This window comes from Phocoena sinus, chromosome 15, assembly GCF_008692025.1.
Source record: "Phocoena sinus isolate mPhoSin1 chromosome 15, mPhoSin1.pri, whole genome shotgun sequence".
NCBI lineage: Eukaryota > Metazoa > Chordata > Mammalia > Artiodactyla > Phocoenidae > Phocoena > Phocoena sinus.
The window spans coordinates 29,776,957-29,803,272 of record NC_045777.1 but is presented as its reverse complement, the minus strand read 5'-3'; the positions used below and the strand labels follow the sequence as shown (position 1 = coordinate 29,803,272).

The 26,316-nt window shown below is 51.0% G+C and overlaps 3 protein-coding genes across 15 annotated transcripts in view; all 3 read left to right on the top strand.

Annotated features, from left to right (window-relative positions):
• The first annotated feature begins 324 nt into the window (after window positions 1–324).
• The window catches only part of LZTS3 (leucine zipper tumor suppressor family member 3), a 45,816-nt gene continuing 19,824 nt past the window's right edge, over window positions 325–26,316 (top strand). For 2 of the 9 annotated variants that reach the window (XM_032604259.1, XM_032604257.1), the window contains exons 1-6: window positions 4,407–5,914; window positions 6,574–7,044; window positions 7,382–8,248; window positions 8,589–12,173; window positions 12,847–13,072; window positions 14,597–14,704. In XM_032604259.1, the coding sequence (XP_032460150.1) occupies window positions 5,711–5,914; window positions 6,574–7,044; window positions 7,382–8,248; window positions 8,589–9,284 (2,238 nt within the window). In that variant the 5' untranslated portion in view covers window positions 4,407–5,710 and the 3' untranslated portion in view covers window positions 9,285–12,173; window positions 12,847–13,072; window positions 14,597–14,704. The other 7 variants (XM_032604262.1, XM_032604263.1, XM_032604260.1 and 4 more) reach the window with 7 other exon arrangements.
• Window positions 12,899–26,316, top strand: part of UBOX5 (U-box domain containing 5) — a 33,244-nt gene continuing 19,826 nt past the window's right edge. The window contains exons 1-2 of one of the 4 annotated variants that reach the window (XM_032604267.1): window positions 12,955–13,072; window positions 14,597–14,704. The gene's annotated coding sequence lies outside the window, so the exon portion shown is untranslated. Of the gene's footprint in view, window positions 13,073–14,596; window positions 14,705–26,316 lie in introns of those variants that run through there. The other 3 variants (XM_032604268.1, XR_004345680.1, XM_032604269.1) reach the window with 3 other exon arrangements.
• Window positions 12,955–24,550, top strand: FASTKD5 (FAST kinase domains 5). Of its 2 annotated transcripts, XM_032604255.1 has the most exons (3): window positions 12,955–13,072; window positions 14,597–14,704; window positions 21,820–24,550. In XM_032604255.1, exon 3 carries the CDS (start codon window positions 21,857–21,859, stop codon window positions 24,299–24,301), a length of 2,445 nt encoding a protein of 814 aa, XP_032460146.1. In that variant the 5' UTR covers window positions 12,955–13,072; window positions 14,597–14,704; window positions 21,820–21,856; the 3' UTR covers window positions 24,302–24,550. The 2 variants fall into 2 exon arrangements, with proteins under 2 accessions (XP_032460146.1, XP_032460147.1); XM_032604256.1 differs by lacking the exon at window positions 14,597–14,704 and having other exon boundaries at window positions 12,973–13,072.

Genomic DNA, 26,316 nt, shown 5'->3' with positions numbered 1-26,316 from the left:
TCAGAGGGGCTCCTCCCTGTCGCCAAAGATGTGGGGTTCAAGGAGGGCGCGGTCCTACTGGATTTGTTGAAGAGGAGACTGGGGGCTGAGCCCAAGGGTCTTGAGGGTTAACAGGGAATGAGCAGGGGGCTCGGGGCAGACTCGTGGCGCCCTGGGGTGGGTGAAAGAGAGGGGTCCCACGCGCGGGCCTGGACGCAGCGACGAAAGGGTTAAGGCATTGGGCCCCGCCCCAGCCCCGGGATTGGCGGGTCCGGGGGGCGTGGCTGGAGGGCGTGCCCGCGTTTGCCGCAGCCGCGAGTGGGCGGGGCCCAGGCGGGGAGCGGGAGGGGCGCCGAGCGCAGCCGGGCCCGCGCCTCGCGCCCAGCCGGGCGGGCTTCTGGCTGCGCCAGCTAGCCGGACCGGCGGCGCCTACGCCGAAGACCCCGCACCGGACCCTGAGATAGCGAGTAAGTGAGGCAGGCGCACTGCGGCGCCCCTCCTGGCTCCGACCTGTCTGTCGCCTTGCCCGCTGCACCGCGAGGCTCGTTCGGTAGGACCCGGAGCCGGGGAGGGGGCGCGTCCCACTGCTGGGATCCTTGGGGGTGAGGAGAGTGAAGATGAGACCGATGATGTCATGGATGCTTCGCAGGGCCTGGGGGAAGGTGGCGGCCGGAGGGGGTGCGGCCCGGATTATGTCACCTCTTCCCTCTGCGCCCCGCCCCCCGGGCCACACGCCTTGGTGGGGAGCATCGAGAGGTGCGGGAGGGATTTCCCCCACCGCAGAGACCACCCCACCCCCGGGCATCTCCTCGGGATGGCCTGTGGCCGGGGTCTCTGTCGTGGGCAGCGCCCGAGCACCCGCCACCCCCCACCCCCACCCCCGTGCGGGAGGCTCGTGTGTGCGCGTGTGTGTGCTCGGGATGTGTGTGGGGGGGCGCTGTCAGCCCCCTCACTCCTGAAACATGGGATTTATCAGAGCCAGGATCTAGGGGATGGGGCCCTTCCCCCTTTGTCGCCAAGGGAAGATGGATCTTCCCTCACACATCCCAACCAAGAAGTTCTGGAGACCTCTGCACCCCCAAAAGCCCTACAGTGCCCCTGATACCTTTTCTCCCTCAGTCCTTCTTCTCGGAACCCTTCCTGATTTTCCTGTCCGATTCACTGCCTCTTTGCATTGCTCATAACTAGCATTCCCACACACATTCTCTCTGTATCTCCTCAGTGCCAGGGGCCAGAGATCCAAGACTCTGCCGTCCATTCCCCCTGGGGGTACTCACAGGCCAGTCTCAGAATGAAATATCCCTGGAGTGGCCTGAGCCAAGTGCTCCAAGACCACCCTACCCCCTCTCCCAGGGTAGATCAGGGATGCTGTCCTGGGAGGCAGCATTTGGATTGGTCCTTGAAGGATGCAGGATGGGCACAGAGAGCTGAGAAGAGATTTTGTGTGTAGAGTGGAGAGGGGCTCAGGTCAAGGGAAATAGGATGAGCAACAGGAGAGGCCTTGGGGGCCCTGCTTCAAGCTCTGCTCTGGTTCTGAGGGCTGAGAGGAATGCCAGGCATTTACCCGTAATACATTCACTTCTTAAGATTCCTGTAGGGTAGGTGTGAGAACCCACGGTGGAATAACCTGCATGCAGTTCCACCCCTAATCAGTTGAGCTGGGATTTACACTTGGAGCTGATACCTCCATAACTCTGTCTATTGCACTTGGTGCAGTAGAATTTGGGCAGAGCACAGACAAGATCAGCTTTGCCCTTTAGAAAGGGTCCCTTGGCAGCTGCACAGGGGAGGGAGTGCTGAGAAAGAAAGCCCAGTGAGGAGCCCCCCGCAAAGATGCTGGCAGGAGGGGCTGCTGAGATCTTTAGGGGGTGAATGGGCTGAGCTTGGGACCTCTGAGACCCAAGAGAAGGGTGGGGCATTCCTAGTTTTGGGAGGGACACAGCTATGGTGGGGTGGGTGGTCACTGTAGGATGGAAGGACCTGCCCATGTAACCCCCAGGTATTGTCTCTTTGGCCCGTTCATGACCACTAATACTGTGTGTAATGTCCTAGGCACTGAGAGCTGATAGGACAGAGATAGAGGCAGAATCGGGCAACAGGCTGTCATCCCAGGTTGTTGAGCTGAGGCCATGAGGCTGTCTTTGCCGACCACACTCAGCTACCTGGGCTAGTTCAGGACCCAGACCCACAAATGAAGCTCAAACCCTTCCCCTGGGCTCAGTTTCCACCTATCAGGGAAACATACGCCCCTGCTTATCCTACCAGTCCCTGCTGGGGTTTTGTGGAAAGAAGCTGCAGCAGCCCAAGCTTGGGAGAGAGAAGGGGCAGGGAACGCTTGTATGGGGCTGACCATAACAGGTTAGAGTTATGGCAAGAAGCTGTTTGGAGAGCGAGACTCCAGGGAGAGCTGCAGTGGGTTGGTAGTCAAAGATTCCCCAGGTAAACCACAGGGATAGGAGGCTCAGGAAACAGTTCTGGGACCTCATTTCCATCCATCCAGGACTCTGGGCATCCAGGCCTTCCTGGGGACCACACACAATCCAGGGAAACAGTGGGTCAGGGTGGAATATGATCAGCCCTAACCTATGGTCAGATTCTCCTTTACTGAATCTCAGAGAAGGTAGTATTGCATGTTTGTACTGCACCTTACAGTTTGCAAAGAACTTTCCTGTCACTCTCATGATCAACATGATCACTTCTGAGGTTTGCTCCTGTCCACACCCAGGCTTCTGGTGGCGCCCCCTTGCCTAGATCTCTAATCTCACTATTGATGCCTTCCTTCAGGATATCACCACACTCAGGTTTCTACCATGTTAAATTCTAAAATTAGAAGAGAGCCCTTGGATCCCAAACCACCTTAAATTACTGCCTTCTCTGGCCTCCTCTTAAAAGAGAGGGGAGGCTTCCCTTGTGGCGCAGTGGTTGAGAGTCCGCCTGCCGATGCAGGGGACACAGGTTCGTGCCCTGGTCTGGGAAGATCCCACATGCCACGGAGCGGCTGGGCCCGTGAGCCATGGCCGCTGGGCCTGCGTGTCTGGAGCCTGTGCTCCGCAACAGGAGAGGCCACAACAGTGAGAGGCCCGTGTACCGCAAAAAAAAAAAAAAAAAAAAAGAGAGAAGGGAACTCTTCCATCTTTCCCTTCAGACCCCCCTCCTACTCCTGTAGTCTGGCTCTGCCTTGCACCACTTTTCTGAAATCATACTCTCATAGACACGTGATGTTTCCACCTGCCAAATTCAGGACACCCCCGCCAATCCCAATTTTACCTGGTCCCTTTAAAAAAAATTTTTTAATATAAATTTATTTATTTTTGGCTGCGTGGGGTCTTCGTTGCTGGGCGCGGGCTTTCTCTAGTTGCAGTGAGCGGGGGCTACTCTTCGTTGCAGTGCGTGGGCTTCTCATTGCAGTGGCTTCTCTTGTTGCAGAGACGGGCTCTGGGCGTGTGGGCTTCAGTAGTTGTGGCTCACGGGTTCTAGAGCGCAGGCTCAGTAGTTGTGGTGCACTGGCTTAGTTGCTCCGCGGCATGTGGGATCCTCCCGGACCAGGGCTGGAACCCGTGTCCCCTGCATTGGTAGGCAGATTCTCAACCACTGCGCCACCAGGGAAGCCCTTGCCCCTTTTTTAACACCAGGAGCTGCCCCCACATTCTTGCAGCCCACTCCATCTTGGTCTTCAGGGCCTGCCTTCTCCTGGCCTTCTTCCCACTCCCACACCACCTCCCAGTCTTCTGGGGCTCTACCACTCGAGCTCCATGCTGGGCGCCACCCACACCACCCTTGAATGCTCATGATTCCAGTCTCTCTTTCCATCCGGTATGTGACAGATATCTTTCTCTGGTCTTCCTCAAATCACCCATTTCCCCCAAACATTCTCCTCCTGTCAAGTTAAGGGTGTCACACCCATCCTGGTGCCCCAGTCCAGATTCCTCCCTTGCCCCCACCCCCTGAACACCATCTGTATGAAATTCTGTCCGTTCTTCCTCCCTGCCCAGATCTTCCCACTGGTTCTAAGCCTCAGGCCTCCCAGCCTCCACCTTCTCAGTCCCTAGCTGCTCCCTACACTGCATCCAGAGATGGCAAGAGAAGGGGGTCATGCTTAGAATGGGAGGGGGATATCTGGACTGGAGTATACTGGGAGTGGAGACAGCATGGCCAGGGTGAGTCAAGAGGCACGTAGGGCTTCCCTGGTGGCGCAGTGGTTAAGAATTCGCCTGCCAATGCAGGGGACACGGGTTTGAGCCCTAGTCCAGGAAGATCCCGCATGCCGCCAAGCAAGTAAGCCCGTGCACCACAGCTACTGAGCCTGCGCTCTAGAGCCCTTGAGCCACAACTACTGGGCCCGCGTGCCTAGAGTCCGTGCTCTGCAACAATAGAAGCCACCGCAATAAGAAGCCCACGCATCGCAAAAAAGAGTAGCCCCCGCTCACTGCAACTAGAGAAAGCCTGCGTGCAGCAACGAAGACCAAATGCAGCCAAAAATATATTAAAAAAAAAAGGGAGGCACCTAGGGCACCAGATGAAAGGAGGCACTCACTCTCAGGGTCCTGCACTTGCTGATCCTGCACCTAAATTGCGCCCTAGGTGCCTCTCTTGACTCACCCTAAGTCTCAGCCTTGTGGGACATGTGGAACAGATTAGCTTAAGGGAGCAATGTAGTAAAGTCCTGTTCTCCACACCTGGGGGGTCGGGGGGAGATGCTGATAGAATGGAATTTTACGAAGTCAGTGTGGACTGGTTTGTGGTAAGTTTTCCAACCACCTAGGGCTGTAATTCCAGGTGTGATGGCCAGAAGACTGAAGGGCAAGAGTTTTGTTAAGGCTCCCCTGGTCTGGGGCCTGATAGCACAAACACAGCATTAAAAATGGGCATATGGGTAGAAGACAGTTTGAAGTGCACTCAAGGGGTCGAGGGCTGCTACCAGTACCCCTTCACCTTGGCAGAGAAGGAAGGCTCCCTGCCTGGTTTCTGGTGGGAACAGGAGTTAAAGGCCTGAAGGGCGCCCCCTGCCATTTCTGGCACACGTATTTGAGCGTCTACACTCACAGCAGGCACTGCCTGCTCCCACTGCCTGGCTGGATATGAGGATCTCTGGGGCAGGTCTTCCCAGGTGCAGACTTGAGACAAAGGAACCAGGAAGCGGGGCCTTCCTGAGCGCAGGTAACCCGAGGCCCTGCTCCCCCTGCTTCTCTGGGCCAGCCCTGGGGGAGGAGGGACGCACGTCCACTGAAGGGCTCAGAGAAATTCACGGTGAACTAAGCAGGGTCAAGGTCCACAAGGAGCGGGGGAGGGGAGTAATCCAGGAAGTCTTCCCGAAGGCAATGAATTCTTGGAGGGGTTCTGCAGGCGCGGAATCCTCCTGGGCGCCGCTGGGCACGGAGGCCCCGCTCCTGCCCCCGCCCACTTGTAGGAACAGCAGGCCAGGAGGGAGGCTTGGCAGGCGCCCGCGCTGGCGGCGCTGCGTCCTCTGCCCCGGCCTCAGCCAGCCCGGGGGCCTCTGCTGAGGTACTGACCATGGGTAGGGGGCCCTCTCGTGCCAGGCCCCCATGCGGCGGAGTTGGAAAGACCTCCGGTAGGGCCCCCTGCTAGGCGCTGCAGCTGGGGTCCCCGGCAGTCCGCGAGGGGCGGGGCATGCCCTTGGTGGCCCAGATAAGCGCCGCCGCGGCAGCTCCCGCCCACCAGACCCCCAATACCCTTGTCCCCTCCCCGCGCCCGCCTCCCTGGGGTGCCTGGCATGCGGCAGCTCTGCGAGGTAGGTCCTCCATTCCTCCCATTTCGCAGAGGAGAAAACTGCAGTCCAGGATGGCTCAGTCGGCCCGTCCAAAGTCGCGCAGCTGGTCCTGGACGAGCTGCGAGAGTGAGGCACATGGCCCCTGCAGACCGGGCCTCGGAGGGTCCAAGGCTTGAGGACCCGTCGGCCCCCCACCCCCTTGGAGAGGCAAGGAGAGGATCCTGCGCTGGTAGTGAGCCTCCACTTCTGCCCTTGACTGCAACACCCTGGGTTAGGGGGCCGGGAAGGACTCCCATCCACAGTTTTTGGATAGGGATGGGTTTCTCTCCCTCCCTTAAGTTCTGAGGTTCCCTACTGAATTCAGGTACTGCTGTCCCCTTCCAACCCCATCTCCCCAGCCCATGAGGTTGGGATATAGGGGTCCAGACCCAGAGTAAAGTACACCTGAGTTCTCCCCAGCCCATGAGGTTGGGATATAGGGGTCCAGACCCAGAGTAAAGTACACCTGAGTTCTGGGGGTTGCAGTGAAGAGTTGAGGGGGTCACTGTGTCTGGGAGGCTCATGAAGGAGGTGGGTTTGAGGTGGGAGTTAAAGAATGGAATACTGAGCAGAGCAAAGCTAGGAGGGTAGGTGCATAGTCCCTGGGGGTTGGGCTTTGTCAGGTGTGCAACGGGCAGCCCCTATTACCAAGCTATCATTATTTACCCAGCCCCATTCCTTTACCTTGGGTGTTTGGGAACTCTTGTACCCACTATAAGGAAGGAGACACTGAGGGGCAGGATGCAGGTGGTGCCGGGTCGGGCTTGCATGGGATGGTGGGAGTGGAGGTGGAGCTGACCTATCTGCTTTCCCACCTGTGCCCACAGTGCCCCCCTGGCTTAGTCATGGCGAAGCTGGAGACACTGCCTGTGCGCGCTGATCCAGGGCGGGATCCCCTCCTGGCCTTTGCCCCTCGGCCCTCTGAGCTCGGACCCCCAGACCCTCGTCTGGCCATGGGCAGTGTGGGCAGTGGGGTGGCCCACACTCAGGAGTTCGCCATGAAGAGTGTGGGCACCCGCACGGGGGGTGGGGGCAGCCAAGGCAGTTTCCCTGGCCCCCGTGGCAGTGGGGCCAGCAGGGAGAGGCCAGGCCGCTACCCCTCGGAGGACAAGGCTCTCGCCAATTCACTCTACCTCAATGGCGAGCTACGGGGCAATGACCACACAGATGTCTGCGGCAATGTGGTGGGCAGCAGTGGTGGCAGCAGCAGCAGCGGCGGCAGTGACAAGGCCCCACCACAGTATCGTGAGCCCAGCCACCCACCCAAGCTCCTGGCCACTTCTGGCAAGCTAGACCAGGTCAGTCCCCGGGGCCTTTTCCTGGGGCAGGAGGCAGCCCATAGAGGAGGGTGAAGTGGGCCTTCTTGGACGTTTTTGGGTTGTAGGGGCTGAGATAGAAGCTGGGCTGGGGAGCCTTGGGGGCCAACTCCAGCTGGTAGGTCAAGGGTAAAGACCTGGCTGTGAGGGGGGCAGGTGGTGGATATAAGGTGGGACTCCAGCCAGGAGGGACTCCCAGGATGGGGATCCAATGGGGGTGGGAGGTGGGGCTGAACAAGTCTAGATCAGAGGGAAGAGACTGGGGGCAAGGCTAAGGTCCCATCCTGATGTCGACTCCCCCTTCCTTGCTTTTGTGCAGTGCTCAGAGCCGCTAGTTCGGCCTTCGGCCTTCAAGCCTGTTGTACCCAAAAATTTCCACTCCATGCAGAACTTGTGCCCCCCCCAGACCAACGGGACCCCTGAGGGACGACAGGGCCCTGGTGGCCTCAAGGGTGGACTGGACAAGTCTCGGACCATGACCCCAGCGGGTGGGGGAGGGGGCGGCCTCTCAGACTCAGGCCGGAACTCACTCACAAGCCTGCCCACCTACAGCTCCAGCTATAGCCAGCACCTGGCGCCCCTCAGTGCCTCCACCAGCCACATCAACCGCATTGGCACTGCCAGCTATGGTAGTGGCAGTGGTGGCAGCAGCAGCGGTGGTGGGTCAGGCTACCAGGACCTGGCAACCTCTGACAGTGTGCGGGCCTCCAGCAAGGGTGGGTCATCCTCATCCATGGGGCGGCCAGGCCACCTGGGATCAGGGGACGGCGGAGGTGGAGGCCTGCCATTTGCGGCCTGCTCACCACCCTCGCCCAGTGCTCTGATCCAGGAGCTAGAAGAACGGCTGTGGGAGAAGGAACAGGAGGTGGCAGCTCTGCGGCGTAGCCTGGAGCAGAGCGAGGCGGCAGTGGCACAGGTGCTGGAGGAGCGTCAGAAGGCCTGGGAGCGTGAGCTGGCCGAGCTGCGGCAGGGCTGCAGTGGGAAGCTGCAGCAGGTGGCCCGTCGCGCCCAGCGTGCCCAGCAAGGCCTACAGCTGCAGGTGCTGCGGCTGCAGCAGGACAAGAAGCAGCTGCAGGAGGAGGCAGCCCGGCTGATGAGGCAACGGGAAGAGCTTGAGGACAAGGTTGCCGCCTGCCAGAAGGAACAGGCTGACTTCCTGCCCCGGATGGAGGAAACTAAGTGGGAGGTGCAGACTGGGGGGTTGGGCATCTCCCTGTGTCCCCTTCCTTCTGTCTCTCTGGAGAAACCCAGAGCAGCAGCCCACAACTATCACAAGGGGTGTGAAGGTTGTGCAGGGATCAATTAGGAGTGTCTGTGAGGACCAGAGCTGTCCCAGGCTGTGTGAGATTAGCCATGTCTGTCCCAAGTCTGAGGAGGGAAGCCTGCATGTCATTTCTGCCATGATGAGGAGCTGACCCTGAGCCCTGGGGCAGCTTGATGCCCTGGGGCTGGATGTGGGGGCTGGGGTGTGGGTGAGCAGAGCTCTGCCTTCACCCTGACTTCTCTTCTCACCTGTCCCTGCCCAGGTATGCCAGAAGGCTGGGGAGATTTCCCTACTGAAGCAGCAGCTGAAGGACTCGCAAGCGGATGTGTCCCAGAAGCTGAGTGAGATTGTTGGGCTGCGCTCGCAGCTGCGGGAGGGCCGGGCCTCACTGCGGGAGAAGGAGGAGCAGCTGCTCAGCCTGAGGGACTCCTTCAGCAGCAAACAGGCCAGCCTGGAGCTGGGTGAGGGCGAGCTGCCCTCTGCCTGCCTCAAGCCGGCGCTGACCCCAGTGGACCCGGCCGAGCCGCAGGACGTGCTGGCCACCTGCGAGAGCGACGAGGCCAAGATGCGCCGTCAGGCTGGGGTGGCTGCTGCCGCCTCCCTGGTTTCCTTGGATGGGGAGGTGGATGCTGGGGGGGAGAGTGGGACTCGGGCCCTGCGGCGGGAGGTGGGGCGCCTGCAGGCTGAGCTGGCAGCTGAGCGGCGAGCCCGGGAGCGCCAGGGTGCCAGCTTCGCAGAGGAGCGCCGAGTGTGGTTGGAGGAGAAGGAGAAGGTCATCGAGTACCAGAAGCAGCTGCAGCTGAGTTATGTGGAGATGTACCAGCGCAACCAGCAGCTGGAGCGGCGGCTGCGAGAGCGGGGGGCTGCGGGAGGTGCCAGCACGCCTACACCCCAACATGGGGAGAAGAAAGCCTGGACCCCCTCCCGCCTCGAGCGTATCGAGTCCACAGAAATCTGATCCCCTACCTGGGCATGTGGCCTTTTGACAAATACCCAGTCAAAGGCCAGAGTCCCCAGTGTTCCCCCCTCCGCCATCTCTTTTCCCCATGTCCCCTGTATCCCCAGACCAAAGAGGTTCTCAAAGCAGCTGTGACCAGGCCCCTCCCCTCCCCTCCCCTCACTGGGTGTCTCCCGGCTCTACCACTGCCCCTCTGGGCAGCCCACTCAACCCTCCTCCCAAGGAGGAAACAGGGGAAGGGCAGAGTGAGTGGGGATGAGGAGCCCAGGCAGCAGGGGAACTCATGCTCCTTTTCTTGGCACTCCCTTATTGGAGAGGTGGCAGGCCTTGCAGTGCCATGATGTGCCCAGCTCCTTGGTGGGTCTGGGCTGCTACTGTCGGCCACCCTGTGTCCAGAGATGCTCTCTGTACCCATCTCCTTGGCCATGTAACTTGAGGTGGCTTGCGTGCGTTCTGCCAAAGCTGACACCTTGGACTCCTGGCCTCTCTCCTTCCAGTACTTTTCTCCCTCCCTGGGCAGATTGGCAGGACAAACGGGAGCAGGTGGCCTACCTGTGGTTGAGAGGGCTACTTGCCCAGCCCCTCCCTGCCAAGGTCTCTTGGACTCAGGCCTCAGAGCCTGGCCTGGTCCTGAGTGTGTGTCCATATGTGTGTGTTGGAGGAGAGAAGGGCTGGGGCTGGAGGCTCAGTGCCCAGGGAAGATCTGCCATCCTATTCCTGAGAAGGGTCACCTAGAAGCTTCTTAGCTTTACCCTCACCCTTCTGACCAGGATCCCACAGGACAACAGCCCCATCTGCTTGGCTGACCCCACACCCAGGGCCACTGTCCAGCTCTAACTACAGCTATTAAGTGCCACCTGCCTCTCAGGCACTCCCCTCACCTAGTTTCTGAGGTCACATGAGTGTCTGTGATGTCTTCTTGTGTTTTCCCTGACTTGATTCCCTCAGCCACCTTCTGCTTTCGTGCTCAGCCTATTGCTTTCATGCTCAGAACATCATTGTCCTAGGCCATCTCTTCCCCCAAACTTCACCTTTTCTTCCAATAGAAAACTGCTTGATCTTTGGTGCACTGCCCACTTCCAAGTTCCACTGGGCCCAAGCTTGAGCCTGAGGCCCCTGTTTTGGGGGGTGGGGGTGGCTATGATTGCTCTTGAAGAGCAAGACTGAACTGAGAGGATCACTGACCCCTGGGTCCCAGAGGCCTGAAGTAGCCCAGTGTTTGCCCAGGGTAGGCCTGGCATGGCCATCAGTGGGGACTGGGGAAGCCAATGTCACTTCCTCCTCTGGGGGCCGTCTCAGAGTCCATCTCCCCAAAATAAGAAGGGAAAGGCAAATTTCTAACACACCAGCAATAAAAATCAGAGGAGGCTTGGCCCTCAGCCCTTGTATTTCTCTCTTTTTACTCTCTCCTTCCCACCCACAGACTGGGTTTGTGGGGCAGGGTGGAGGGAGCTGGCAACTACTGTGAGCAATCCCCCGACCCCTGACCAGCCTCCTCCCATGACTGGTGACTGTTTAACGAGCTGTGCATCCCCCACAAAAACAGGAGTGCCCCTGTGGCCTCTGTCCTTCTGCACAGCCCTTTCCAGTGCCCCTCACCAGATCTCTGAGCTGGGTGGGGGGCTGTCCTGGCAATCACTGCCCATTCCACTCACCCTTCACTGCACCTGCCCCAGAAATTGGGCCTGGGCCAGAGGGGCAGGGGGAAGAGGAGGCATTAGTAGGTAAAAAAAAAAAAAAGAAAAAAATATGAACAGACTTAGCTTTGGGATTTCCAGCCACAAAAGAAATTATATATAAATATATATAAATATATATCTCTACCACATGTGATGGAAAGACTTCGTTTTCTTTTCCCAAAGAAATAAAATGGAGAAAGCCTCTTGAGTGGCACTCTTTTGGCATGCTTGTGTCTTTGCAGGTGTGGGAGGTGGGGCTGGGTGAGGGGGGTGTGGAGGGCAAAGCCGGAGTAAATATTTCCCAGAGGAGGCATGAGACTGGAGGTGCTCACTGGGCCGTGCCAGGAGGTTGGCCCAAAGCCCAAGCTCCTCCCTGTTGCCCAGGAGGAGTAGTGGTTCCACGTTTCTGCCCAAAGGGGCTTTCTCTTCAGCTCAGACTGTTGCCAAAAGGGTTTCAAACTAGTTCCAGCTCAGAATCTGGATAACAGACTGCTGGTCAGAAGGCAGGTGATGCAGGACAACTAGATGCAGCCTGCAGCATCCTGAGCCACCTTACAGTGATTAGCCAAAGTCTGAGGGCAGAACACATGAAGGCTGAGAACTGGTTTGTAATTAGTGGTGAGGCCCCAAAGGCAGAAGCGACCCAAGCGTGCTGCAAGTAGGAAGCTGTCCTTTATAATTCCTTTGGTCATCCTCACAAAGACCCTCAATCAAGAATGCACTCTGCTACAAGTAACACAACCTGATACACAGGACCTCAAAGAGTGGTTCATTTTTCCTCACCTGACAAAAAGTCTGGACATAAGCATCCTCTAAGTGTCATAGGTGTTGGTTCATCAAGGACCTAGACTTTTCATCCTCCTCCTCTCCCAACTTTTGCATGTTCCCTCCATGCCACAAGGCGGCAGCCACCGCTGCGTGAAGTGACTGAGGCAGCAGCACTCTGTCTTGAAAGTAAAAGCCTTCCAAGAAGCTTCACAGCACCATTCCCTTTAAATTTTGTGGGCTGGAGCTGAGTCACATGCTCTTCTCACTTCAGGGGAGCCTGGAAAATTGAGTATTGGCAAAGAGGAACGGGATTGTCGTGGCTGGAGCAACGTGCAAGGAGCCGTTACAGTTCATTTCATCGCCTAGGCTCTCTCTCTGGGTTCTGCTGGCAAGGACAGAGTCATAATCAGCAACTCACAGTGTTTGCCCTGGTCCAGCCCCGGTGAGAGAACCCTCTCTGAGCAGTGGTGTCAGTGGTCTAGGGCCCAAAATGCTCACCCCCAGGCAAACAGTGCCCTCCACAGAGCTCAGGAGTTGGGATGCCAGGCTTGCCTCTCCTTGCAGTGAAGTGTCCTCCCTGTCAAGACGGTGCCCTGGAGGGAGCACCATTTCTCAGGTCCCCTTCACAGCCCTTAGGATGGGTGGATCAGCAGCCAAGGCACGGACAAGGTGTGACCACCCTGATCACACTGATCGTCTCCAGTGCCCCCAGGGACGGCCGTCTGGGGCCAAGTCCTCCTGGAAGTCTCGAGAGTCTCTTCCCTGCCTGGTTGCCCATACCCACTCAGGTGGGAGCCCCCCTACTTGGGGAGGTGGAGGATCACCCTGGCTCATCTGCCAAAGCCCTGGCCTTTTCAGCCCAGCTCCTCACATCCATTTCTCCTAACAGGCTCGTCTATCCATCACTAACTCTCCTCCTGAGAACGCTTTCTAGATATATCTCTATTATAAATGCATGATTACCTCATTGTGCAGATAAGAAACTTGGCTTAGAAAATTTACGTGACTTCCCCAAGGCCATAAACCCTGTGTAGCGGTCTGAGATTCCAACCTGTATCTAGGCTATTCAGTGACTTTCAGAGCCGTCCATCCACAGCGCGGATTTCCCTTCGCAGGTCCTGTCTCTGCAGCAACATCTTCCTGTGGAAAACGTCTTTGGAAAACGCTGACAGAGTCTTTTGAGCCTCGGCCGCACCCGTCACTCGCACAGCATACGGAAGTAACGGGCAGTTGGCCGGAAGTGGGGCTGTGCGGCCCGGGGGTAGCTGGAGGAGTCGCCGAGCCGCGGCCACTCGCGGGAGTGGCGACTGGTGTTGCGGCGCCCGCGCTCCACAGGCTCAGGTGAGTGACGGCGGCCAGAGAGGAGGCCGCGGCGGCGCTCCCTGCCAAGCTGGGCTGCGCTTCCCGGCGCGGGCTGCGGGCACCTGTCCAAGGCCCGGCTCTAGGGAGAACCTCGGCGACCCGGAGTTCTGTGGCCTTTGGCAGGCTGCTTACCTGAACCTTGAGTTTTCCTCTGTGAGACGGAGATGATAACAGTACTTGCTTCACAGGTCTTTTGTGAGAGCGTAGTGAGATATTCTGACGCTTCTCTTATCACACTTCAATCTGCATGCGATTCACTGGAATCTGGAGGTTCGGATTCTGTAAGCCTGGGGTGGGGCCTGAGATTCAGCGTTTCTCACCAGTTTCCAGGTGAGGCTGATGCCGCTGCTCCGCAGGCCGCACTGTGAGCAGCAAGGCCTTGCGGCATTTTGCTCAGTACCTGGGAGAGGTTGAGTCTTCAGTAAATATCACTACGATATATACCCTTTCCCCATTTTTTAACAGATAGTTTCTGGTTGCACAAGTCTAAGGGTGTTATTGATGTCCCCCTCCCTTTTTTCTCTCCAGGGATAAGAAAAATAATTGCCATTTCTCTTTCCGTACAAATCATGACACAGCTCTTCTTTCCTGACTCAGGGAGCTTTGGGGCCTCTCCATACCAGTTACGTGCATGGGCCTCCTCGGGTGATGCTTCATTGCCCACTCACTACAGACGCTTGGACGGTGCTTCATCCTGTGGAGCTGGAGCCAAGTGCTTTAGCACCAACATGGCTAATGTTTTGTGCTTTAGTCATTTGTTGCTGCTGGAATCTGAATTTATGTTTTCTGCACTTTGCTCACACTTTGTGAATAGTAAGAACGGTCACCTAGATTCTGTGACTCACTGCTCTGAATGGCCTTGGGCAAGCTCTGGGATGAATTTGCTTCTGCCTGGTAGACCAGAATAAAACCTAAAGACTCTGTGCTGCATAAGACAGCTGAGAAAGTGAGGTTTTTGGCAGTTTTGCACATCTAATTTGTCAGTATGACTTTCTTCCCCATTCATTGGTTTATTTTTCCTGGTCCCCAACAAAGCCTTGTCATTCATCATGCAAATAAGTCAACTTTGATACCAAAGAATTCTGATGCTTCCCCTTCACTTGTCTGAGATACTATACTGTGCAGCCTTGCAAATCTAGGAAAACAGATAAAGCCAAATGTTCGGTTGTGCTAACAGTGATAGGTACTTGGACTGTTTATTTGGAAATTTTTTCACATGGTTGTGGGTGCAGGTAGTTTACATGTTGGGATTTTTGTCAATCCTCTCGTAGACTGCAGTGCCTAGAGGAAGTTCGTTTTTTGCTATTTTAATTCTCAGGGCTACTCAACATATTATTTGCTAAAACAAAAATGGAGTTTGAAGTATCCATTTATTTGTGGTAATTTTATCAGGGTATAAGTGGGTTAAATTTTTCTAGCAAAAGAATCAAATCAGAATTAAGGGATGAGATCCGGTAACTGGTAAATTGAATATGCTGAGGGTGTCATATACTTAATCTACAGTTAGCATGGCTGCCTTCCTCCGCCTGGCTCCCCTCCTCTAACTTCTGGACTGTAGTTTAAAACGAAGCTATTCGGCCTTGCTCAGACCTGTACCTGGAAGGTGGAAAGGTAAGATTTCTCACTCTTGTGAAATCACATCATTCAGGGTGGTTTGGGCAGTGCCTTTCAGAACAGCCATGGTTGGTCCAGTGGTCTCTGAGGCTCCACTCTGGTTCTTTAGGACCCCTAAAGAGGAGATGGGAAGGAGAGTATCCTTGGGGCACTTAACTAGGAAAGGGGTTTTGTGAAATGATGTCACATAAATTTGAACCTTTAGAGGAGACATCGGGAGTTATTGATTGGGCATCTCATAGTGTTCTCTTTCCAGCTTTCTTATGGATTTTCTGGGAGCCCTTACGTAAGGAGGAACTAACTCTCAGCTATATTTTTCTCTATCTGGGCAAAACATTCTGGCCTCCTCTCTTTTGTAGTGCCTTTCCCCCTCACTCTTCTGCTTTATTGGTTCTGTATCTTCCTTGTGTTTCTTCCCTTTCCTTCTCCACAGTACTTAATACCCAGCTTCTGAAGTGGTTATATTTCAGATCTGTATACATAGATATGGTGTCTATACAGTTGTGCTAAAAGTTACATGGTGAAAAAGTGAGTAGCTGTTGTTTGCCATTTGCAATTTCACTCTGCATGGCTCTAAGATTATTTATTTTGTCATCGTTCTGTTACTGGGCATCCACAGAGAAGTTCTGCAGACAATAGGAAGTGCTTGTACTAGAAATAACTTTTCAGCATTTTCCTTGAGTATGTAGGTTTCTTTCTTTTTTTAAAAAAAAAAGTATTAATTTAGTTATTTAATATTTTTTGGCTGTGTTGGGTCCTCGTTGCTGCACGCAAGCTCCCTCCAGTTGCAGCGAGCGAGGGCCGCTCCTCGTTGCAGTGCACGGGCCTCTCATGCAGTGGCTTCTCCTGTTGCGGAGCATGGGCTCCAGGCACGCGGGCCTCAACAGTTGTGGCACACAGGCCTAGTAGTTGTGGCTCGAGAGCTCCAGAGTGCAGGCTCAGCAGTTGTGGCGCACGGGCTCAGCCGCTCCGCGGCATGTGGGATCCTCCAGGACCAGGGCTTGAACCCACGTCCCCTGCATTGGCAGGCAGACTCCCAACCGCTGCACCACTAGGGAAGTCCCAAGGTTGCTTTCTCTATTCACTGATTGTCTTTTTTTTTTAATATTCATTTTTATTTATTTATTTTGGCTGCACTGGATCTTAGTTGCAGCACGTGGGATCTTCGTTGCGGCATATGGGATCTAGTGCCCCGACCAGGGATGGAACGTGGGCCCCCTACATTGGCAGCGCGGAGTCTTACCCACTGGACCACCAGAGAAGTCCCTGATTGTCTTCTTGAAGAACACTTTAATTTCCTGTTAGAACATGCATTTTGTAAATTTAAGTTTTTAAATTAAAAATACATGGCTTGGGGCTTCCCTGGTGGCGCAGCGGTTAAGAATCCACCTGCTGATGCAGGGCACATGGGTTCGAGCCCTGGTCTGGGAAGATCCCACATGCTGCGGAGCAACTAAGCCCATGTGCCACAACTATTGAGCCTGTGCTCTAGAGCCCGTGAGCCAGAACTACTGAGCCCATGCGCCACAACCACTGGAGCCCACGCGCCTAGAGCCCGTGCTGCGTAACAAGAGAAGCCACCGCAATGAGAGGCCCGCACACCACAACGAAGAGTAGACCTCACTCGCCACAACTAAAAGAAAGTCCATGTGCAGCAACGAGGATCCAATGCAGCCAAAAATAAATAAATAAATAAATTTATTAAGAAAAAAAAAATACATGGCTTATGTAGTTGAATTCCCTGGTGGCCCAGTGGTTAGGACTCTGCACTTTCACTGCTGAGGGCACAGGTTCAGTCCCTGGTCCAGGAACTAAGATTCCACAAGCCATGCAGCACTGCCAAAAAAAAAAAAAAAAAGGCAAATAGTTTGACAGATCTTATAACACTAAAATTAATTTTCTTTTCTCCCTCCATTTTTGTTACCCAGAGTCACTTTTCAACTATTTGCCTGTTTCTTTTGGCATTCATTGGTGTATTTCTAAGTAACATTTGTGTTTCTATTTCTTGATTTCTAGGATATATCTATGTCTATAAAATCTTTTGACTTCTTTGTTATGGACTTTGATGCTCTAGGTCTCTTGTATCACTACTCAGTTTTCTTCTACCCCACTTCCCCTCCCTTTAATGTCCCAACATAGGTTGCTCATAATTTTTGGTGAGGCAGATATTCAAGGTTTATATAAGTAAGATTATGTAAATATTGTTTACAGCTGAGTAAGGAGAGTAATATAACATTTTCTGTCTTGTACAACTTTTTTGTGTTGTTTGGAATTAATCATTTTTGTTGCTGTTATTGGCTTGGTTTTCCATCTACCTATTACTTGTTCATCTTCAGATTACCCATCAGAAATGTAAATCTTCTCTCCTATGTAATATCCATCTCCTCCAGCATAAACTAGTTGCTCTTTGTGTCTGCTCACAGCTGTAGTCCTGGGATCTTCATCATTATCCTGGGGTTTCCCTTTACTTCCCTTCTATGTTGAACTTATGTATAAACTTCAATTATAGTTCTCTTTACCTTAATACTGGGGCATCTTGTTTTTGTTTTTGTTTTTTTTCTGCGGTACGCGGGCCTCTCACTGTTGTGGTCTCTCCCGTTGCGGAGCACAGGCTCCGAATGCACAGGCTCAGCGGCCATGGCTCACGGGCCCAGCCGCTCCGCGGCATGTGGGATCTTCCCGGACCGGGGCACGAACCCATGTCCCCTGCATCAGCAGGCGGACTCCCAACCACTGTGCCACCAGGAAAGCCCGATACTGGGGCATCTTGTAAACTCATTCCTTCATGTAGATTTTGGTCTTTGAGATTTTCTTTTTGTTCTTTTTATAAGTAGTATGTACTAGTGATAGCTAGGATCTTACACTATTAGAGGTATGAGGGGCTTTTGGGCTCACCCAGTTCTAGTCCTCTAGCTTCCTGGCACCTGGAAACCGTATAGATTGTTTGGGGTCCCCCCCCACACCCCTGTCTGGAATCTGACTCCCCTTCTTGTCTCTCCAATACACTAGCAATGTGGGTTTTGGAATCAGATAATCTTTGATGTGATGTCAAACCCCATTCTGTCCCTTGGCTGTGTAATCTTCAGCAGGTTTCTTAATCTTGTGAAGACTCTTTTTAATTATCAACAATATGGAGATAATAAAACTTACCTTACAGAAAAGTTGTAAGGATTGGAACTGATGCAGATAAAGCAGCTCATTCAAGGCTTGCCACAGTGGAGACCCTGAGACAATTGTGGCTCTTGTTATTTCCATCTTGGGGCGTAGCCTGTATTTTTTTTTTTTTTTTGGCTGTGCCGCACAGCATGTGGAATCTTAGTTCCCAGACCAGGGATCGAACCCGCGCCCCCCTGCGTTGGACGTGTGAAGTCTTATCACTGGACCAGCAGGGAAGTCCCTTAGCCTGTATCAAAAAGAGCCACATCAATTCGAAACACTGGATCTACACCAGTCAAATGATGTTCCATGTGGTTCTTTTGTTCATTTCAGGACCACATACAGTAATCTCATTAAGTACTCTTAGGTAGTATTAATTGCAGTAACTTAAATTATTTAATGTGCTTTTAAAATTATATTATTTATAAAAGTATTTGTTAAATTAATCCATGTACTCTTCTATTTAACAGTTTTAACCCCAATAAAAAGGAAAAAAAAGTGAATTTATCAAAGGTGTAGCAGAAAGTCTCCCAACAAAGAAGCTACATAGTTACTTTCCTTTTATAAAAGTTCATTTGGGAAAACCCGAATGAACTTTTTGGCCAACCCAGTATATTTTAAGTGATGGCACTTGTTGTGTTCTGTTTGTTCCACTGACTATTTGTATGTACTTTTTCATGTGTTGATGCCTGACACACACTTATTCTGTAAATCACCCTCCTCGTTCTGGAGAGACATAATGGGTTTTCAGTTTTTTGCTATTGTTAAAATTTTTTTTTTTTTTTTTTTTGCGGTACGCGGGCCTCTCACTGTTGCTCTCCCGCCGCGGAGCACAGGCTCCAGACGTGCAGGCCCAGCGGCCGTGGCTCCTGGGCCCAGCCGCTCCACGGCATGTGGGATCCTCCCGGATCAGGGCATGAACCCGTGTCCCCTGCATCGGCAGGCGGACTCTAAACCACTGCGCCACCAGGGAATCCTCTTAAAAAAATTTTTTTTTTTTTTTTTTTAAGTTATTTCTTCAGATCTAGTTCCCAAGATGAGAAGAAGGACTTTGAACAATTGCTTTAGTTGCACGTTGTGTTGAATTAAATTTAGATTCCAGGTTCCAAAACAGGTATTCTTTCTTTTTTTTTTCTTTTAATATTTATTTATTTGGCTGCGTCAGGTCTCAGTTGCAGCACGCAGGACCTTTGTTGTGGCATGTGGGCATTGCGGTGTGCAGGCTTCTCTCTAGTTGTGGCACGCAGGCTCCAGAGTGCGCGGCCTCAGTAGTTGCGGCATGCGGGCTTAGTTGTCCTGCGGCATGTGGGATCTTAGTTTCCCGACCAGGGATCGAACCCACATCCCCTCCATTGGAAGGCGGATTCTTAACCACTGGACCACCAGGGAAGTCCTCTGAAACAGGTATTCTTAAAAGCCCTGTCAGCTGAAGAGTTCCATTAATTGCTCTCTCCTTTGTTCCCACTGTGCCTGTGCTGCAATATTAATTGAGATTCCTAGTGACTATTTTGAGGCATAAATCTTTAATTATCATCTAAGTGTTAAAGAAAACTTTATTTCAGTATTGTTTTTCTGATGTTTTCTAATTTTTAAAAAGTGGGCCATATGCATTCATAGGAGTAAGCTAATGGTCTATAGCAAACTTTTTCTGTAAAGGGCCAGATAGTAAATATTTTATGCTTTGCAGGCCATATATTCTCTGCCAAAATTACTCAACTCTGCTCTTGTAGTGAGAAAGCAGCCATAGACAATATTTAACAAATGGCCTGGCTATGTTCCGATAAAACTTTACTTAGAAAAACAGATGGAAGGGGACTTCCCTGGTGGCGCAGTGGTTAAGAATCTGCCCGCCAGTGCAGGGGACACAGGTTCGAGCCCTGGTCCGGGAAGATCCCACATGCCGCAGAGCAGCTAAGCCCGTGCGCCGCAACTACTGAAGCCTGCATGCCTAGAGCCCGTGCTCCGCAACAAGAGAAGCCACCGCAATAAGAAGCCCACGCACTGCAACGAAGAGTAGCCCCCGCTCGCCACAATTAGAGAAAGCCCACACGCAGCAACGAAGACCCAACGCAGCCAAAAATAAAAATAAATTTAAAAAAATTAAAAAAACAAAACAAAACAGATGGGGGGCTGGATTTGGGCTCTGAGCCATAGTTTGCTAACACCTGATCTATAGCATCTGGACCCACAGATTGAAACATAGTGGGCAGAATGGTCCCCAGGCCACAGTAAGAAACCAAGCGTATAAAGATTTGGCATGAGAGAATTCCATTCTGGTTCACAAAGAAATTAGAGCATACATTTCTGCCATCCAGAGAAGCCTGTGTAGCTGGGCTACCTGAAAAATGCTACTGGCCTGCCCTGCAGTCCTCTATTTCTTATGCTGTGGGCTCTGGAAGGAAGGGACTGACGGGAGTTGCTTAGGCATTTCAGAAAGTCATTCTGGCACCCTCAGAACCCTCATGGGATTTTCTGCAGCAAGAGCCCTGTCTGGTCCATATCTTGGCAGCTTAGGGCTCCCTGGGTTTTCTTTGTCGGGCCTTGGTATTTCTCAAGTGGAGGGAAAGACAATAAACATTGAAAGCAAGAGTACAGCAGAGTCATTTTCATAGCCTCTCGTGGTTTCTACTATAGGAGAAAAATGGGACTTGGGCTGCTCACAGGCAGGATAATCAACACCTGACTCACTGGAAGCATTGCTAATCTGCCTCCTCCAGAGGAAAGCTGTGCTGTCCCCTTGTCAGCAGGGCAGTTGCATGAATTGGTGCTCCCTGAGCCCAGCTTTGAGATGCTCTTTGTGTCCCACCCATGAATTGACAGTGAGTGGGGCCTGGGCCTTCTGCCCTCCCCCACCAAAGTGGGTGAGTTTTTTATTTTTTATTGGAGTATCGTTGCTTTACAATGCTGTGTTTCTGTGGTACAGCAAAGTGAATCAGTTATACATATACATATATCCCCTCTTTTTTAGTTTTCCTTCCCATTTAGGTCACCACAGAGCACTGAATAGAGTTCCCTGTGCTGTACAGTAGGTTCTCATTAGTTATCTATTTTATACATAGTAGTGTATATATGTCAATCTCAATCTCCCAATTCATCCCACTCCCCACCCTTGGTATCCATACATTTGTTCTCTACGTCTGTGTCTCTATTTCTTCTTTGCAGATAAGTTCATCTGTACCATTTTTTCTAGATTCCACATATAAGCTATATTATATGATATTTGTTTTTCTCCTTCTGACTTAATTCACTCTGTATGACAGTCTCTAGGTCTATCCATGTCTGCAAATGGCACAGTTTCATTCCTTGTGAGTGAGTTTTTGAGTTTACTTCCCAAGTACATGACTACTCTGTGATAGTGATTTAGACTGGAGAGGTCTGGAAGGAGGATAGGCATCTTCTAAGAGGTACAGGAGCAGCATTAGAACAGCCAAATTCTGTAATCAAAAGGAGGAACAGGGAAGGTTATTGTGGGTATAATTAATTAAACTTTACCCCAAATCCCACTTTTTACTTTAGCTGTTAGTATGGCAGCTTTTACCAACTTTCTTATTCTCCAAGTGTGCTCTTTATGTGTTGATATCAAAGAGGTGGAATACGTTGCTCACTTTTGTTCCCAGCTTTCTTTTTGGAAATCTGCCTGCCTCCTTCCTGTTGGATGTTAGTGGAACAGCTGTTTCTAAGCATAAAGGAAGTCTGTCCAGAGGACAAAGGAAGTTCAGACTGAGGAGCAGTCCGAAGAACTGCCCAATAGTACCCTGGGTTTGGGGCTTTCCTGTGCCTTTACTCAAGGTACATGGGGTTTATCCTTGATGTATGCTGTCTTGTGGTTTGGGCGTTCACCAGCATTGAACTTACTTGAGTGGACAGTGGTGTCGTTTTAATCCATTTTTATAGTGTGTAAATTTTGGTACTATGATAGGTGGAAGCCACTTACTCTTCATCTGCCCTTCTTTCAGTATCTGGCACCAATTCTGGCCCAGTCATTTGTGATCCATGGCTCTTGTGATATGCCGAAGATTTCCAGGCAGTTTCTGTGGAATGCCTTCTCATCCAGCTCTAATCAAGAACCATGTAAACAAGAAATTGCTTGGTCAAACCAGTGAGGACTGTGTTCTGACTGCCAAAATGATCAGTTCTGACACCAGAATGGCAGCCACTCTCAAGCTGTTAAAACCTTTAAGATATCGAGCTTTTTGCAATCCTTTTACCTACATTGCAACCCAAAGTGTGGCATGTTGGAATATGAGAAGCTGCACATGGCGCAAAGGACAGGACTCTCCAGAAAACAGCCTCTGCCATCCTGCCAAAAAAGTTAACATTTGTAGCACCTCTGCTTCTGGGAGAATTCTGACAATTAGCAGTACCCTCCCCGGTTTGGAATTCAGCAGGGCTTCTGCCTCTAAGGCCAGCACGTTGAAGCCGGGCTCACCCAGGGCCATGAGAGTTGATGAAGAGGATGTAGAAACTTTTGATTCCTTTGAAGACCCTCGAGTTTTCCTACAGCTAAGACCAGAATACCAGCTTCACAGCTATAACAGGTCTGAGACTTGTCAGCCCCTGTCTGTTTCAGAAGGTGAACTAATTTTGCACAAAGTCACAGTTTATCAAGATAATCTCCAGCCTCAAATTATTGCTGACTATTTTTGTAAGCTGAGCTCTTTGCCTGCAGAGCAGCATCCTGTTTTGCTGTCCAGTGCCAGCTTTGCTCTGCTCTGCCAGCTGAGTGTGAAAAACATAAATCTCTTTGATGCCCCAGATCTGATCAGTATTTTGAAAGCCTTTGTCAGTTTAGGAATTCCTCATTCCCATTCAATGCTAGATGTGTTTGAAACCAAATTTTGCCATAAGGTATGGGAGGTGAGTCTGGATCAACTTCTCTTGGTGGCTGACCTCTGGCGGTACTTGGGCCGCAGAGTACCTCGGTTTTTAAAAATCTTTTTTAGTTATCTTAATTTGCACTGGAAAGAGCTATCCTTGTCCCAGCTGATTCACTTAATTTATATTATAGGTGAAAGTCGTCAGGCACCCCAGGACCTAATGAAAAAATTGGAATCATTAATCCTCAAGTATATAGATTTGATTAATTTAGAGGAGGTTGGTACAATCTGTTTGGGGTTTTTTAAATCTAGTAGTAGTCTCTCTGAATTTGTCATGCGGAAAATTGGAGACCTGGCTTGTGCTGACATGCAGCATCTGAGTAGTTATGCCTTAGTGAATATTCTTAAAATGTTCCGTTTCACTCATGTGGATCACGTAAATTTCATGAAGCAGTTTGGACAGATTGCTCCTCAGCGAATTCCTTCCCTGGGAGTTCAAGGTGTCATGCACCTGACTCTTGCCTGCTCAGCCTTACGCATCCTGGACGAAGGAGTAATGAATGCTGTAGCTGCTTCTTTGCCTCCTAGGGTAGCATACTGTCGAAGTAAAGATGTTGCCAAGATTCTGTGGTCATTTGGAACTCTGAATTATAAGCCACCCAATGCAGAAGAGTTTTATTCTAGCCTGATAAATGAGATTCACAGAAAGATGCCTGAGTTCAACCGATACCCAGAACACCTGCTCACCTGCCTGCTGGGCCTGGCATTTTCTGAGTACTTTCCAGTAGAGCTCATAGATTTCGCTTTGAGTCCAGGGTTTGTCAGGTTAGCTCAAGAGAGAAGTAAGTTTGAGGTCACCAAGGAGCTTTATACTCTTGATGGTACAGTTGGCATTGAGTGTCCAGATTACAGAGGCAATCGTCTTAGTTCTCACCTTCAGCAAAAGGCATTGGAAATGCTGTGGAATTTAGCAAGGAAGGATATGAACTCAAAGCCTGAATTCCTAGAAGCTCTCTTTTTACTTGAGACCATGTTGGGTGGGCCCCAGTATGTCAAACACCATATGATTTTGCCTCATACCCGATCTTCTGATTTAGAGGTTCAGCTTGATGGTAACATGAAGCCATTACCATTTAACAGAGAAGCCACACCAACTGAAGATGTAGCCAAATTAAGGCTTAAGCATGTGGGAATCAGCCTTACAGATGATTTGATGAATCAGCTACTAAAAGGGAAATCAGGAGGGCATTTGCAGGGGGAAACTGAGTCAGACAGTGGGCAGCAGCCCATGAAATTAGAGGAGGAGGCGGCCATACCTATGGGGGGCTCCCTTTGCAATACGGCAGACAGATTGGAGGCCATGGAGATGGCTGGCCTGTGCCCCCCGGCCTGCAGGCAGGCCCCACAAGTGAAGCTGGCTATTCAGTTGACAAACAAGAACCAGTATTGCTATGGTTCCAGGGATCTGCTTGGACTACATCATATGAAGAGGCGGCAGCTGAATCAGCTTGGATACCATGTGGTGGAGTTATCTCACTGGGAATGGCTCCCACTACTGAAACGAACTCGCTTAGAAAAGCTGGCCTTTCTCCATGAGAAAGTGTTCACCTCTGCTCTCTGAAGGGCCTTCTGGGTCATTTCTAGTCATAAATGCTGTAGATGTGCACTGTGCCAGTTGTTGTGAAACAGTTATAAAAGCCAGAATGTAGATTTGGTAATAAAATCATCTGTTGAGGAGACTTGGTTGTGTTCTTGTCTGTGGCAGATAGAAGCTAGCATACGTTAGTTACTGTGAATTAATTGTAACCTGGTTCAGTTGTATAAGTTTCTGTTAATTTGTGCAGGTAAATAATAAACATCTTAAAATGTCTTATGGTCAAGTAACTCCTATCTCATTTTCCTTTCAGTTTACTGGCCTCATCTCATGGTTATTTTGAATTTTTAGGACAGGAGTGTAGTCAGGCATTGTCTAAAGCTCATTTTAAATAAGTGATTTTCTTATACTTTGTTTTAAGTAAGAATCTTTTACAGCTTCACTTACATTTCACCATTTTTCCCCCATTCATGTTTTCTTCACACCCTCTAAAATTAAAGTCCTTTTCATTTTCGTTTAGATTTGGTTGGTTGTCGTTGGTTGCTCGTTCTTCCTGTTTCAAAGAGCCATTTTAGAATTACCTTAATATCTTCCTCTTAGCTCCCTTGTCTGCATTTCTACTTCTCTTATATAATTCCTCCTCGCCCCACTCCCAAGGATATTTTCTCCTTAAAATTGGACCTAGAAGAGTAGAATTACATGAGTGCCTGTTGGGCCAGTGGTTCCCAAATCTGATGACCAGGCAGAATGTTTTTCATGGCAAGTAGCTCTGACAAGAAGGAAATGTATTACTCCCATAATAGGTAGTCTAGGGGGCTTCAGGTTTGTATTAGAGCCACAAGCATAAGAAGATTATATATATGTAAGAAACTTGATACAGGTAACTTTTATAAACACTTGGGGTCTATGAGAATTTGTTTTAAAATGGACTCCTCCCACCATTATTTAGGTTTCCTCTCAAAAGTCATTTCCCCATCCATGCTAACTAAAATTACCCCATTGGCCTTTGATCATGCTCTATCACCTTCAGCTTCATTATCCTCATTGCATTCAGCAGTATCAGAAATTATTCTTTATTTACTTACTGGTTTCCCTGTTGGAAGGTAGCTCCTTGAGTTAACTTTGTCTAGAATTTATCTGCAGTGCCTAGAATGGGTCCTGGGACATAATAATGTTTAGTGAGTGTGGTCGGGGAATTTAGAGTGGTTAGGCATTGCTGGAGAGTTGGGGGTAGAAGGAAGGTAGAGGGTGGGGCTAGAGAGAGAGAATATCTGGGTTACAAGCCTTATGGCCTTGCTAAAGAGCCTAGGTTTACAGGGGCTAGAGTGCCTCTAAAGGGTCTAAGTCGGGAAGTAATTGGAGAGATTCATGTTTTAGAAACGTTAGGTAAAAAGCAGGATATAACTAGATTGAGTGGTGGGGGTGTGTGAGATCAACCAGGGAGAGTATTTCACAAATGTGTGCTCATGTGAGAGACAATGAAGGCCCAAATTATGGGAATGGAAAGTTTAAGTTTCGGAGATGTTTGGAAGGGGAAAAAGATCAATACTTGCTAATTGATCAGTTTGGGGAATGATGATTTTAGTGCCTAGATTGATAGGGAGTCAGCAACTAAAATTGAGACTAAAGCAGGAGATGTGTTTGGGTACAGAGTTAATGCTGAGTCTGCCCGGATCATGCTGAGATGGGCCTCTAGGCAGAAGGGTCCAGGCTGGGGTCTCAAGTGGGCATGAGGTCAGATGGCAGAACCATGAGTGAAATTTCCTAGGACAGGTGGAAAGTAGGTTATTGCAGGTAGGGAGGGGAAAAGATGACCAAGAGTAGAATACCAGAATTTATAGGGAGGGCAAAGCAAAGGGATCCAGTGATAAAGGCAGGAAAAGAACAGTTAGGTAATCAGACTTAGGAAAAAATAGGGGCATAGAAGTAAGTCTGGGCTCCCCAAGACCACTTTTACTAGAATGATTCACAAAACTAAGAAAAATTTAGAGTTATGGTTTATTATAGTGAAAGGATACAGATTAAAATCAAAAGAAAAAGGC